At 37.8% G+C, this 16,098-nt stretch overlaps 1 protein-coding gene across 2 annotated transcripts in view; it reads left to right on the forward strand.

Moving 5' to 3' along the window:
* VAMP7 (vesicle associated membrane protein 7) overlaps nucleotides 1-16,098 on the forward strand; it is a 44,034-nt gene that overhangs the window by 1,250 nt on the left and 26,686 nt on the right. For both annotated transcript variants that reach the window (XM_001498198.6, XM_070258425.1), the window contains exons 2-5: nucleotides 5,975-6,129; nucleotides 11,309-11,366; nucleotides 13,355-13,492; nucleotides 15,986-16,076. In XM_001498198.6, the coding sequence (XP_001498248.1) occupies nucleotides 5,984-6,129; nucleotides 11,309-11,366; nucleotides 13,355-13,492; nucleotides 15,986-16,076 (433 nt within the window). In that variant the 5' untranslated portion in view covers nucleotides 5,975-5,983. The remainder of the gene's footprint in view (nucleotides 1-5,974; nucleotides 6,130-11,308; nucleotides 11,367-13,354; nucleotides 13,493-15,985; nucleotides 16,077-16,098) is intronic.

A 16,098-nucleotide genomic window follows, 5' to 3' on the forward strand; every position in this document is an offset into this window, starting at 1 on the left:
TTCTGTCTTCTTCAAGGTTATTACATCAGAATTGGTGAGTTATCAGTCCTTGGCTTATTTCCTCCTAAGACCCAGACAGAAGAGTTGGGGACTGGATTTCTTTCAGCCCAACCGCTTTATCTTACTTAGGGAGATAGTTTGGTAATCAAAATATTCTTCTTACCAGGCCCTACTAAATGTAAAGTTATCTGTCATTTATAGTGTATTTGAAACCAAAACATGCTCAGTGTTCGTTCCTTTATTCAACACATATTTGAGGGACTATTATATGATAGGCACTGTACTGGGCATTGGAAACCTAGTGAGGATAAAATGGACACTTTGACACCTTTTCCAAGGAGAAATAATTGTAACAGCATGCTGAGGAAATTCCTAATACAGAGGCTGACACCTGCATTCTTTTTTCTTCATCCAAAGTGAGATAATCACAAAACTTTAAGAAATCTCCTCAATAATTGTGTACATTCTTAGGTTATTCACTCATTACACTTATTGAATTTATTTGTTTATGTCTGTCCTCCCCATTGTGCTATGGCTCCCTTGAGTATAGAGGTCCTTTCTTAGTGGTCTTTATACCTCCAGTGTCTACTACATTGGCTGCCAATAGTAAACCCTCAGAACATATGTGTTGAACTGAAATAGGAAAACTATTTGATCCAATCCAAATTACTTAATTTATAGAAGGGCTTCTTTATATAAAGCCATTAGACTTATCCCTAAACCTTCTCATTCTCTAAATGTGAATCATTTCATGTCGTCAAGCTAGTTTATTTACCTTCCCTAGCTTGTTCTTACTTCTATGCCGTCTCATATTCTATAGCACCTTCTTAAAATGAATTCTTCTCTCTTTTCTGAGCACCTTCCATGCCACCCCCCCCATTTAATTTAATGGCCCAATTTAATAGTATGCCCCATGATACAAAGGTGGAAAAAGTTTAATTTCCCTTGTGTATTTCCTATTAAACATTCTGCTAATGAACTGTTGCAAGGATTTACATAATACATCCCCTTTCAGTAATATAAATAATGATACAAAATGCTTTCTTTTTAATTTTGCATTGACTATTACTATGTGATATGTGACGAGTTAATTCTTCCACTTCTTTTTTCTATTTGAACAGTTGTACAACCTTTATTCATACAACACATTATGATTTTATTTGGTTTCCACTTGATACAAACACATCTTTGAGTATTATTTTCTCCTTAGCCTGAGATAATTTATGTGTTCGTTATTCTGCCACACTGTCATTTTCAGAATGTCAGATAAAAGTCTCAATTCTTAAAAGTTTTTTTCCGTGTAGATTTCTTTCAATTGTAAATCGTTACTGCAAAGATAAATTTTGTCTTTATAACTGATTTAAAAATCACAATAGGAATACAAGAGTGCTTGAGTCATGATTGTTATTATGATTTTAGGATGTGTCAATCTAAGAGCATCCAGACATGCTTCCAAGACATTAAAAATTAGCACTGTCATTTTAGGGAATTTCTTGGCACCTATGCCTTCATAATGCAAATACAGCACTGAATTGTGTATCATTGCTCATTTATAAGTTATACATGATATTCCAGAATATTCATATACATTTTTTAATGTTATCAAAATTAAAATACAGAATTAAAAATTTCTTAAAACACAGGGGCTTGAGTGTGAGAACACTGACTTGACCATTTTCCCTACTTCATTCCCTGAAACTGTCTTCAACCTCCACTTGATGATGCCTCCACTGAGGAGGAGCGTTTGCATCGTTGCTGTGCTATTTTGTTAGCAGTTTCTTTTAATACAGGGAATCCCTTACTTACAAATGGATATATTCCAAAAGTTCCTTTGTAAGATTATTGTTTGAAACTGGATACATTTTCCTCTATAAATAATGCTATTCATGACATTTTGGTTGTTAGGCCAACCAGTAGCATCTTACTTAACCTTTAATTTAATGGACCTAAAAAGACCTTTACTACAATTTATAATAATTCCTCTATAAAAACTACATCCAGAATTCTCACTTGGATTCCCTCATAGCATATCTTTTTTTTGAATCACAACAACTGGAACAAAAATGTCCTTTCCTTAAAACCTTTCTAGGGAGTAGAAACAGGCCTTTCTAACTCCAAGCTGTTGGAGGTTGCCCTTTTGGCCCATCACTTGAAGGACATGCCTCTAATATGAGTAAGGAAAGAGAAAGGATAGAGGTTTTGGATAGGAGGGGGAGGCAGGTTGGGGTGATGTGAATATGTGGAGAGGGGAGGGTAGGAGTGATTTGGGAGGAACAGTGTTTCTAAGATGAGGGTTTGTTATGTCCTCAAGAAAGATATGTTGAATCCTGACCCCTGGTACCTATAAGTGTGATGCTATTTAGAAATAGGGTCTTTGCAGATGTAATTAAGATGTAAGTTAAAGTGAAGTCATGCTGGAGTAGGTGTCCTTATAAGAAGAGAAGAGACACAGAGAATGCCGAATGAAGATATGGACACAAATGGAGAATACTATGTGACATGGAGTCAGAGATTGAAGTGCTGTAGCTGCAAGCCAAGGAATGCCAAGGGTTGCTAGCAAACCCCCAGAAGTAGGAAGAGACAAGGAAGCATTCTCCCCTGCAGATTTCAGAGGGAGCATGGCTCTGCCAACATCTTGATTTCGGGCTTCTGGCCTCCAGTACTATGAGACAATAAATTTCTGTTGTTTTAAGCCTTGCAGCTTTTGGTACTTTGTCACATAAAACTCATATAGGATTCTTAGCAGGTATGAAGTAGAACTGGGATGTTGGCTCTGGGACCAAGCAAGGAGTGAATAAGAGAACAGGGAGGAGCAGTGTTGAGACAGGGCTTTCCTTTACATCAGTTATCTTTTTTTTTTCTTCTCTTCTCTCTGGCTTATCTTTTCATTCTTTTTCTTCTTGAATATTATATTTATATAGCACTTTATGGTTTATTAGACATTCACATACTGTTAATAATTAGCAGAGTCAGGTTTTCTGACTTCTAATGTAGTGTTCTTTCTGCCACAGTTGTTTTTATTATCCTAATACTCATTAATACATTACAGATTCTATTGCAAGAGAGTTATGGTGGGGGCAGGTGAGACTTGATTATAAGTGGGATTTTTAGCAGTATAGGAGAGAATAAGAAATTCCTGTTAGTGACATCTGAGAGGAATGCAAAGTTTCTGTTGCTATGTACCTGATATTTAACAGTCAGAAATTTTTAAATAGGGGACTGCTTTCATTGAACAAAACCCTGCTTCCCTATAACTTATATCCATTGTTCCTAGTTATATTGCGAATAATGTACTCCCTTTTCCAGGTGACTATACTTTATATAAACTTGAAGACTTCTGTCATGATCCTTCTAAGTCTTCTCTTTTTCATATTAAATATTTCTAATTCCTCTAGCTATTCTTCAAATGATACAATCTCCAGATCTCTACCCATACTATTGCCCTTCTGTCCAGTCTTGAAATACTCTACTGAGAATTGAACTCAGTATTCCACATATGTTCTAATCAGCACAGAGTATAATGGCGATAGTACTTAAAGAGATCAAGGTACCCTGTTTCTTTATGTAATTTAAGATTATGTAAGCATTTTAAGCAATTACTTTATGTCAGTTCATGATGAACTTATGGTCCAATAAGACACTAGATCTTTTCGTATTGTTGCCAAACTCAGTTTTCTTCTTGAAGCTGCTAAGGGACTGAGGCTGCTACTTTTTCATCTCTCTGTCTCAGGGACCATATGATTTCTCTTCTCTGTTTCTTTGTGTTTTTGTTCCACTCTACTGCATGTCTCTTTGACCCTAACAATGACCTACTTCATTATAAAATTTCAGTGACTGTTTTACAGTCTTCATACTATGCATCAGTAAACACAGCTAGGAGCTGACACTTGTTCCTTCTTGAGGCTTTCTTTCCTTTTGGCTTCCAGGCCACCACACTCTTCTGGCTTTCCTCTCACTTTCCTAATTGGTCCTCCTCAGTCTTCTTTGTAGGTCCCTATTCATCTGCCTTTCCTTTGACTGTTTGTTTTGCCTTGAGTTTTGTCTTTGTTTTTCTCTCAACTGTGGTTGTGCCTTTCTTTTTTTTCTGTATGCAGTATGTCTTCAGCAAATAAATCATGTTTAAAATGGCAGGCCTACATGAGCTCATGTAGGGATAAGAGCGCAGAACCAATTTCCATGGAAAGTCAACATTTAGAGGTCAGCTAGAGGAGGACTCCGCAAGAAGACAGAGGAGCCAGACATGTAGGAGTGTTTCAAGAAGGAGGGTTAGTCACCAGTTTTGACTGTTCTTGAGATGTCAAGTAAGGTGAGAATAGAGAAGTGACCACTGAATTTTGCAATAGAGGCTGTTGGTAAGCATGGTTTTGTGGAGTGTTGAGGGCAAAAGCTACATTATAGTAAGTTGAAGAGTTAAAAGGAGGTAGATAAGCAGAGATAGTGTGTAGATGATGATTTTAAGAAATGGAGCAGTACTCAGAGCGTGTTACAGAGTCAGTCAGTCAGTTGAGGCTTTTAGGATCAAGGGATATAATGTATGAGAAAGTGATTTGGAAATTTAACTTGCTAAATGTGTGTAGGGAGAAATCCAGAAAGAAGATGACTGAGGACACAATCTTGGGGAATACCCTCATTTAGAGAATGGAATGAAGAAGAGACCCTGAGAGTTCAGCCTAAGAGACAGATGAGCGCTGCTTCTGCTCTGTGTGCTGTCCTTTAGTGCTGCAATTCCAAGAAGGAATCAGGCAATTCCCTGACCTCAAGCACTTGATAGTCTGTTACTATGTTTCACAAAATATGGTTGCGGTAATCACCTGCATCCAGACAGGCTTGTCTTAAATACATATTCCAGAGCCCCACCTCGGGCCTACTGAATCAGAATTTCAAGGGATGATACCAAAAATTTGAATTTTTAACAAGTGACTCTAACTCTGCCACCTAAGATGACTCATTCACACTGCAGTTTGAGAACCACTGGCCTACTGGATGAAACTGAACATGTTGACAAATAACATTAGGTCGAAGAGTTAGTTGAAGAATAGGAAGGCATTTGTTCATCTCTTTTTATAAGTTTATGACATTAGATAAGAGAAACTGGGCTGTTCTCTGGTAAAAAATAGTGCAAATTCATAAACATGAGAAAAATAATCTTAAAGCCATGCTGTATTGTTGAAATGTTTTGTATGAAGGATCTCACCATAATTTATAGAACCATTCCTCTCTTGTGGAAGGTTTTTGTTATTTTCACTTTGTTTCTATTATGGAGAATACCTTTGTAGTAGAGGTAGTATATAGTATAGGGATAAGATTGTGGGTTCTAGAACCATGCTGCCTGGGTTTAAATCCCAACGCATCACTTACCAGCTCTGTAATTTTGCGCAAATTATTTACGTCATCTATAGTTTCCTCATTTCAATATAAGTGTCATAATAGTGTGTATTTCCATTGATGTAATAAGGATTAAATGAGTTAATAATTGTAAAGTGCTTAAAATGGTTCCTGGCACATAGTGAGCACTTAATAAGTATGGACTGTTGTTATTCTTAATAGGTATCTTTGTGAATCTAGACTCTAACTTCTGTTGAACTATTTCCCTAGGATAAATTTTCAGGGTGGGATTTCTGCTTTAAAGAATGAAGACATTTTTGTGTCCATTTGCATCTATCTAGGGTCATTGCTTTTCAAGGAGTGATATCAGTTTGTGCTGGATAATTTGTAAATGCAACCTATCTATCAATGTAATGTATATCTGTGTGTGTATCACATATACATTACATTGCATATATGTATGCATATCAGTGTTTAGGTTGTAAGCTTGTACAAGACTGTGCCCTTCTTCTTAAATCTGTTATGTTTGTTATAGCACCTTGGTTAATAATGTCTCCACATAGATGTTGATAAGTGATAGTAAGTTACTTTTGAAGGATCATGTCAAAGAAACATTCTAAGTCTTGTATGTCTTTTTTCCTTTTGATAGATTGAAGCCATGGCCATTCTTTTTGCTGTTGTTGCCAGGGGAACCACTATCCTTGCCAAACATGCTTGGTGTGGAGGAAACTTCCTGGAGGTGACAGAGCAGATTCTGGCTAAGATACCTTCTGAAAATAACAAACTAACGTACTCACACGGCAAGTGAGTTCTGCTCTGCATGGGTAGAGGGGGAAAAAGTTAATTGTTATTATAGTGAGAATAGTAGAAAACTAGCTTCTTGGTAGATAATTTGAATAAGCTGACAGAACAGTAACCTTTACTAGCTTAGAGATGTCTGGTTCTATTCATTACAAATTTAACTTGAAATTAGTTTATTCTGTCATTAAAGTGATAATAATATTTTAAAGAAAGATATGGAAGTGTTAGATGTAAAAATGACTGCTATAGAGCTCCAGGATATGTGAAATGATACAAATATGATAAATGATATTACTTTGTTCATTCTTTCAGTAAATATTTACTGAGCACTTGGACTATTGCTTGGTGCTGGAGATAGAACAAGAAATTATACAGTGTTTGCCCTCATAGAGGTGGTAGTTTAATGAAGGAGACGGTCAAATCCATAGATAATTATGGTAGAGGGTGGGAGGTGGTGGATAAGGGGATGGCATTCCAGGTAGAAGGAACAGCTGGAAGATAAGTATGAAGGCATGGAATCATAGGACATGTTTAGGGAACTGCAGATGGTTCTCTGACTGGTGCCCAGCATGGTGAAAATAAAGCTAAAGAGATGGGTAGAAGAGAAGTCATGGAGAGCCTCATAGGCCGTGTTAAGAGATTGGACTTTACCCTGTGGGCACTGGGAAAGCATTGAAGGTTTTCAGCCGGGATGTGACATGATCAGGTTTTGCTTTAGAAAGATCACTCTGGTGGCTGGTTGGAGAATGGATTGGAGAGGGCATAGATGGGAAATCTTAGTAATCAGATAAAAAGTGCGTCAACCTTTCTCATCAATACTTAGAAAAACTTTTGTTGCTTAGCCCATCCTAATTTCCTTAGTTCTTAGCTCAGAAGGAGGTCCTTATTGCCTTCCAGGGCTAACTCCTTGTATAATTTAGGATCTAGTCGTAGCTACTCTAAGAGAGACCCCAAAACACAGTGTTAAACTTAAATGAGCCAGCCTAGAGATGAGTACTTCCGAACTGGTGGGATGGCTCTGCCATTTTCAGGTAGTGCCTTCCAACTCTGGCCAAGTCAGCTCCTTCAGTTCTTGTTATCTCCCTGTGCTTGCCCAGTATTTTTAAAGGCAAAGCCCAGATGTGGCCAGGCATTTATTGTTCAGAGGCTTCTGCTTGCATTTTACTGTTCACTGTGTAGTTATGTAGGTAACCTAGCTGGAAGGGAGGCCAGGATTTGTCATTTCTAGCTGTGCAGCCCTGTGCTGATGTAAAACTCTGTTACTCTGGAAGAAGTTACAGGATATCAGGAGACAACTTTCAATCTTCAATCTACTCTTCTGGGTCACCCAAATATCTGGGTGTACTCTTCTTCCCATAGAACATGCCTCCTGTCTGCAGGAGGTGGCCCCAAAGACTTATCTGGTCACTGTTTCCAGCTCCAAATCTGGAGAATCTGGTTGATATACTGTCCTCTCCATCAGGCCCAGTGGTGGCTCCTGTGGCCCATTGACTGTAAACTAAAAGAAAGTCGTATGTTCCTCCTGATCCCCCAGCCCAGCCCAATAGACAATGGTGGAATAAGAACAACATCACCACAGTGGAAGTTACAAACTCCCATTTAGAAAAGGGAAGCACGAGAAACACATAGAAGTCACTGCTTCCTAGCAATGCTCAAATAACTACTTCACAGCACTTTCAAAGACTCCCTGTTCTGAGCTGGGAGTGGTTAGTGGTTCTGCTTTATTAGAGGAACTCCCTTATCTTTTCTCTCTGACTCCTGGCTTTGTTCTCTGGGAGTCTTTTTCTGGTGGATTATCCTCTCTGGCCACATCCAAAATGGGTGTTAGAGAGTGTGTGTCATCTTAGGGAACTGTACAGTTGTTGTTCTGCTGCTTACCAGTGTAGTTTAGGGGCCTAGAAGTTGACTTAGGGGTTAAATAATCCCAGCTTCTTGTGAGTATGGCTTTATAGTTTCTTCAAAAGTTTATTAGGCTTACAATCTGTGTGTTTCTAGTCAGTTCCCAGGAAAATGCCCGGAGAAAGCACCCGCAGTCCTTTTAGAGGCAAGACCAGGAAGTAGGATATATACCTTCCACTCCCATTTTATCAGCCAGAACTAAGTCACATAGCCATATCTAACTACAAGGGAAGCTAGACTATGGAATCCAATAAAAATGTTGTTACAGTACAACAAGGCGATATTATCCATCTGCTGTTCCTCCACCTGCATCCTGATCCAGTCCTGCCCTGTATCCTCTGGAGTGAGGCTCCATCACTGAGTTGTTTTGTTCTTTTAACTTGCTGCCTTGGTTACTTTCCTATAATCATGTTCCATCATCCCAGTCAAAAATATCTTTCACTACTGTATACCAAAAGAAAAAAGTCCGTTTTACTGTATCACAGTTATTTCCCCCCTAAAATCTGATCTTCCTCTTGCTGTTCCTTTCCTCTTTAACAATATCACCAACCATCTGGTTGGCTAAAACTAAAACTTCAGAATCATATTTGACTTCTTCAACAAATCCTTGCCACTCTCCTACAAGAGGTTTTTCAATCCAGTCCTTCTCCTCTATTGCCACTTGTCATAGTGTTAGTTCAGCCCTTAATTATTTCTCATTTCTAATAGCCTCCTTTTAACTGGTTATTCTCTTTCTAGTTACTCCCTCCTTAAATCTGCATTTCACATTCCTGTGCTTGTACTTTCTTTCTTAAAACCCATTGCTTTTAGAATAAAGCCCAAACTCTGCCTTCACAATTTTGTTCTTTTCTGACCTTTCTATCCTTATCTCTGTAGGACTCCTTGCCATTTCCTGACTTAGCTGTGTTATTTCAAGCTTTGGCATATTTTTTTCATGCTTTTGCTTGCATCTTGTAATGTCCTTCCCCTCGTAGGCCCCCTGGTAAACTTTTGCTCTTTTTACAGGTCCCAAATGAAATACTTTCTTAATCACTACTTCAGTCCTTCTAAAAGGGCAATTCTGATCATGTCCCTTCCTTAGGAAGGTACTCCTTGCCCTCGGGGTAAATTTCCTTAACATGACTTGGAAGATTCTTCAAGATCTGCCCCTGCTCCTTTCTCTGGCCTCATCTCACTACTTTAGCCCTCAGTTTTGTTCTCCAGCCATACTTAGCTATTTGCATTTCAATGCTGGGTTCTTTCTCTCTTCCTAACATTTGCAATAGCTATTACCTTTTACTGGAATATGTTTATCTTACTTACTTTTTAAAAATCTGACTTTGTCTCCCTGAGCTTAGATGTGTCCTCTTTAGAAACCCCTGAGCTCCAAGACTGGGCCAGGTGCCCCCCTTTTTGTGTGTCGCCATAGCATCCTGTGTTTATTCATATTGTAGCACTTATCACACTGTATTATAATTGCAATCTTTAGTTTTTGTCTCTGTTCGCTGACTTTAGGCTCCCTGATGACAAGGACCCTACCTTGTTACATTTTGTGGTCTTTGCACCAAGTTACTTCCAAGTGTGGTTTAGGAGAAACAGATTTTCTGGGAAAAATGATGACTTCCATTTTGGACATGTTTTGTTTAAGTTGCTATGGTACGTCCAGTTGGATATGTCTAGTAGTCAGTAGTGTATGCATCCCTGGAGCTCAGGAGATAGGTCAGATCTAGATTTGGAAATCATTATTGTAATTGCAGTAGCTGAAAACAAACATCAACAACAAAACATGAGAGTGGATGCCGCCCTCCAAGGAGTGTGTGTGAGAAAAGCAGGGGGTTGCAGATGCTGCAAAACATCAAGAGAGAGAGAAAGAGACTACTACACAAACCTGGCAAGCCTGGTGTCAAGAAATCTAGTGGAGAGAAAACACTTTCCAGAAGAAGAAAGTGGTTAACACTGTCAAATGCCTCAGAGAGAGCCACTGGATATGGCAGTGTGGAAGTCATTGGTACAATTGATGTGAACAGTTTGAGAGAAGTGGAGAAAGATATTTTGCCTGAGTTCCCTTACCTCCTTGTAATTCATATTAACCCTCTATGTAAACATTAATAATATAATTCAACAGATACTCCTGTCTGTCCACCTGCCCAAGGTAGAAATCTGGGAGACAAAATTAAGTTATCCCTCTGCCTCACTCCAATAGCCAGTAATCAAGTTCTGTTCTCCCATTTCTTGTCTTTTCCTTCTTCTTCATTGCCCGTAGTATTTTAGTTTATTTCCCTCATCATTTCTTACCTGCGGTACTGCTCCTTTCAGTCATTTCTCCACACTCTAGCCAAAGCATTTTTTAATATGGCAAATCTGGTCACACTCTCCCCCGGCTAAAACCCTTTGATGCTTGTTCATTGTTCTTAGGATAATACATAGTGAGGGTTTAAAGTCTTGTATAACCTAGCATTTGCTTGCTTCTCTAGCCTCATCTGTACAGGCAATTTATTTTTTTCCTTACATTCTATACTCTAGTCATGTGAACTAATTTTACTTTCCTAAACCCATTACATGCTTTTTTATCTCCAGGCCCTTATGCTTGTTGGTATCTCACTCTGGAACACTCTTCACTCGCTCTTTGTCTTGCCATCTCTTATTCATTCTTCAGGTCTAAGCTCAGATATCACTTGCTCCAGGATGTCTTTCCTGTTAGCCTTCACCAAACTCTTAGGTGCCTCGTCTGTCTCCAGAACACCATTTACTACTTTTAACTCCTCACCATCTTACTTACCATGCTCCTCTGTAATTCCCGGTACTGTGATCTCTGTGAAGGCAACGATTGATGGTTTTGCTTATTTGTATCCTCAGCACTCAACCCAGTAACTGGCTCAAAGTAGATACTAAACAGATGTTATTTTTGAGTATTTGGTAGAAAAATTGCTTTGAGATCTTAAGAGAAGGTAAGGAACACCATATGGCCTGTTGGAGGTTAATCTTAATTCCATGTCCCTCCTAAGATGTCATCTCTTGTTCAGGCCTTAAGAGTCCAATTGTGCTTCTGCAGTTATCATTTTAATGAGTAATGTTCATACCATTGCACTATGTATCTGGGGTAGAGACTTTCTTTTAATTTCTTAGTTGTTGTTATCAGTTTGACTTGAGAGAAACAGGTATATATGGGAGGGGGAGAGGGAGAATAGACAGTACCTGCAAATAATATAGTCACATTGGTAGCACTAAATTTGCTTATACAAAGATAGATGTGAAAAAGATATTGCTCATAACCACAGTAAGTTTTATATCTTTTATTCTACAGTTATTTGTTTCATTACATCTGCCAAGACAGGATTGTGTATCTTTGTATCACTGATGATGTAAGTAACTTGAAGATGTGTTGCTATTTAACTATGTGTACTATTAATAGAGTCAGTTCTTTATTATCTATATCTATGGTGGGTAAAGGTAATGCAAATATAACTGTCGATAGCTGGAAATTTTTTGTGTGCTTTTCATTTATCATATAGAGCAGCAAATGCCAAGAAAAGTTGATATCTGGATATATGCAAATCAGCTTGGTTTTGATAGAGTTTTAGTGTAACCTCTCACAACTTCTGCATTTATCCTATTGTTTAGTGAGAATTGGTGTTTATAATTATGACCTGTTGGTATCAGATCCTATCAAAATTTATTTATCTGAACTATTGAATAGATTATTTTATCCCTCTAATTAATAGTGAATTTTTTAATGTATGTGGGCTTTGGGACAACAAAATCACAATACATTATGATCGTATTTGTAAACCTGAATTCACATTGGCAGGTTGTTTTTCAAGTATTTGTAGGTTCTAGACCCAAAATACTCAATAACTTAGCCATGTCATCACGGTCCTTTCTCTCCTCTGCTATCCTTAGTGTCAGCTTCTTCCTAGACACATTCCCCGTATGGTTGCGTGGAGCCATGTGCTTATTTATTCATGTCCAGAGAAGAGGGTCTATGTCTTCTTGAGTTTCTTCTTGTAGGAATAAGGAAACTTTTCCCAGAAGCACACCTTCCCCTCCCCCTCCATTCAAAGTGGATTTCCTGTCATGTCTTATTGGCTAGCACTAGAGTTACATATTTATTTCTAAATCACTCACTGATAAGAGGCATGGAATTGACATGATTGCCATAGGTCAGGGTTGTTAACCTTTACTGTGTTACAGACCCCTTTAACACTCATGGATCCCTCCTGGAATGTTTTTAAATGTATGAAGTAAAACACATGATTATAAATGAAACCAATTATATTAAAATACAGTATTCAAAGTATTTTAAAAGTTGATACAGTAATGTATATGCTTCTTTATGAATTCATTGAATAACAAGATCTAGTAATAGGTCTAATAACTAATAATAATAATTTTGAAGTGGTGATGTGTATAAATGATATTTTGAGATGTCTGTAACTGATGGTAGATGAAAGGAAGATTTCTGTTGGTGGCAAAGTCACAGGTACTGTTTAATACTACTCTGGTTTGTTACCTACATTCACAGTTGAAATTTAGGTTGAAGATTAGTGAAAATAACGGTGCAATGTTTTTTCTTTCCAAGTACATTGGCTCCTTGAATTTGGACCATTGACTGCAGTTTGAGAACCCTTGGCTTAGACTAATCATCTTGGGTGAAATGGAGATGAGTGCCAATGACAATGATCATCACAATGACTTTTATCTCTGTTTTCACAGTATTTTCTAAAATTATTTTAAAAATCCAGCTATATCTTAAATGACTGATGTGAAAGAGCTTGGAGTAGATGAGAAATATCACTAGATTTGGGATGATCAGAGTTGAATCTTATATTGCTTGACTTATAATATGACACACACACACTTTTTGACTGGCTGAGTCTAGAGAAGAGTTTATCGCTTGATCTTTTCAGCTGTACAACCAGTATTGAAAATCAATTAAAAGTTTATGTCACTAGTGTTATCTTTACATATGAAAGGCTGTGCTATTATGGATTTATTTATTAAGCGTCTTCTTGTTCTGGGCCTTGTAATAGACCCTGTGAATGATATGGAGGAAGTAAAACCTGATTCTTCCTCTCAAGAAGCTAACCTAGGTATTGTTATATTCACTTGGCAGTAATCAAACATATTTGGATTGGACTCTCAGCTCTTTCATTTACTAGTTGTTTGACCTTTGGCAAGTTAATTACCTTTTTGGAGCCTTTGTTCCCTTATCTGTAAAGTGAGGTCAGTGCTAGTTCCTCCTCACAGAATCATTGCTCAGTAAATTTTAGCTGTTCTTATGGTTGTTCTTAATCATCCATATCATCTTTGTTTATTTCCTAAAGTGGACTCTGTGTTGGTCTCTTTTCAGGACTTTGAACGTTCCCGAGCCTTTAATTTTCTGAATGAGATAAAGAAGAGGTTCCAGACTACCTATGGTTCAAGAGCACAGACAGCACTCCCCTACGCCATGAATAGTGAGTTCTCAAGTGTCTTGGCTGCACAGCTGGTAAGATCTTTCACAGGATATATAGTATTTTGATTCTTCTTTATTACCTTAAAGCACCATGAATATAGGGAAACCTGACCTGCAATCTGTTTTTCTGGTTGTTATTAGTTGCCAACATAATAAAACTTCCTGATAAAGAAAATTTAAAGGGGCCATATTAGGATGGAAAGCCAATAATCAGTAATATTCTCTATTAGTAGTGGTCGGAATATCTCAGGGTTGGGGAAGGACATTAAAGATCGTTTACTTCAACTGCCCGTCTAACGCATAAATCCACTCAGTATGCCAAATGGCCTCTTAACCTTTACATTAGCCTTCTACCCTCCCATGAGGTGAATTTAACTTTTGAACAGCTTAAATTAGTCATATGAAAGTCTGTTCATCTGTATGAATACCTAATTGTCAGCTCAGTGAAGTTATACATATGTGTATGCTTGTGAAATACCACCCTTTTCAAGATAGAAAACATTTTCATGACCCTGAAAGTTCCCTCATGTCCTTTGCTGTCAGTCCCCTGCCCCGCTCTCTGCCCCAGGCAACCAGTGCTGTATTTTCTGTTACTATAAATTAGTTTTTTGTCTTGTCTAGAATTTCCTATAAATGGAACCATACATTATGTACTCTTTTGTGTCTTGCTTGTTTTTCTCAGTGTAAGGCTTTTGCTGTTCATCCATGCTGGGTAAATTAGTCGCTTCCTTTTTTTGCCAAGTAGTATTGTATGTATGTACCACAACTTGTTTATCCATTCACCTGTTGTGGGATATTTGACTTGCTTCTAGTTTTCAGTTATCATGAATAAAGCTGTTATGAACATCCATGTACGAGTCTTTGTGCGGACATATGTTTTTATTTCTTTTTGGTAAATACCTAGGAATGGAATTGCTGAATCATAGGGCAAGTGTTGTTTAATTTTATAAGAAATTATCAAACTTTTTTCCAAAGTTGTTGTACCATTTACATGCCTACCAGCAGTTCCAGTGTTTCTGCATCCTTGTCAACACTTGTTCTGGTCTATCTTTTTAATTTTAGTCATCCTAGTGGGGTGTAGTGATATCTCATTGTGGTTTTAATTTGAATTTCCCTGATGACTAATGTGTTGAGAACTTTAAAAATGCTTACCTTTTGGGGCTGGCCTGGTGGCGCAGCGGTTAAGTGCACACGTTCTGCTTCTCGGTGGCCTGGGGTTCGCCTGTTCGGATCCCAGGTGTGGACATGGCACCACTTGGTGAAAGCCATGCTGTGGTAGGTGTCCCACGTATAAAACAGAGGAAGATGGGCATGGATGTTAGCTCAGGGCCACTCTTCCTCAGCAAAAAGAGGAGGATTGGCAGTAGTTAGCTCAGGGCTAATCTTCCTCAAAAAAAAAAAAAAATAAAGATGCTTACCTTTTATCCAAGGAACTATTTGACTGCAAAGATGTAAGTTCTATCTATGATAGTGTTGTGAATGAGGAAAAAAAGACTTATTGTAATTGAATACTTTTCACTTCTCCTATAAGTGTTCTTTTTAATATTCTTTTTGAATATTACACTTATAAATATGCATTCCTCGGGGAATGAAGTTTTTGTAAATAGCTATAAATCTTTATTATTCAGTCAGTTGGTCTGTTTTATACTTTCCACTAGGAAACATTCATATATGTGCAACTGTGTAAAACATCACCAACAAACAATATACCAATGCACACAGTCAAAAGTAAATAGGGTCAACTGGCAGCAGAACTTTCAACGTAGCTAGTTTGTCATTAGCTCCAGATCTATGTGTGACCCTCTGAATCTGTGCTGGGATCCTTGTCTATAAATGGAGATAATATTGATAATAGCATCTTCATTATAGAATTTTGGGGTGGATTAAATAACATCCCTTATTTGAAGTATTTAGCACAGTGAAGTGACTGGAATATTGTTTATTAAGGACTCCATAATTGTTAACTTTGGTCAATAATTTCAAAATATATACTGTCATCAGTGTCTTAGATTTCTATCCTATAAGAAGCCAATGAAAATAGAACACATACTCTGATCCCAACAGATACAAGAACTGATGATCAGAAGCCTGGCCAGCCTCTACCTCATCATGCCCAAGAAGTGGGGAACAGTTTAGGGTGCCCTTTCCCTCTCCTGTTCCCCCTGCCCCAACTGCAGTCTTCTTTTCTCCTTTCTTCCTTGTCTGAGCACAGATTATATAACCCCCTACTTCTGCCCTAAGAGTCTCAGATGTATATTTGCTATGTTATAATGCATTTAGCTTTATTTTATTTAAAATAAGGTGATATTTTTATACTATAATACTTATATTTCATATGGTAGCATTTTTTATGCTGCCTATATTTTTTCCTAGGTCTGGTAACAATTTTTGAATGAAGTGACATGACATGTATCTTTTGTATCGAGACATAATTTTATAGCATTCCTTAATGTCATTCTTCTTCTTTTTGTTTTCCTATTGTAAATAATGTCTGGGTACAATAAGTTAAATCTTATTTTCTTATAGAAGCATCATTCCGAGAATAAGGGCCTAGACAAAGTGATGGAGACTCAAGCCCAAGTGGATGAACTGAAAGGAATCATGGTCAGAAACATAGGTATGTTTTATGGCATAGTCCT

Source organism: Equus caballus, chromosome X (assembly GCF_041296265.1).
Source record: "Equus caballus isolate H_3958 breed thoroughbred chromosome X, TB-T2T, whole genome shotgun sequence".
Classification (NCBI taxonomy): Eukaryota; Metazoa; Chordata; class Mammalia; order Perissodactyla; family Equidae; genus Equus; species Equus caballus.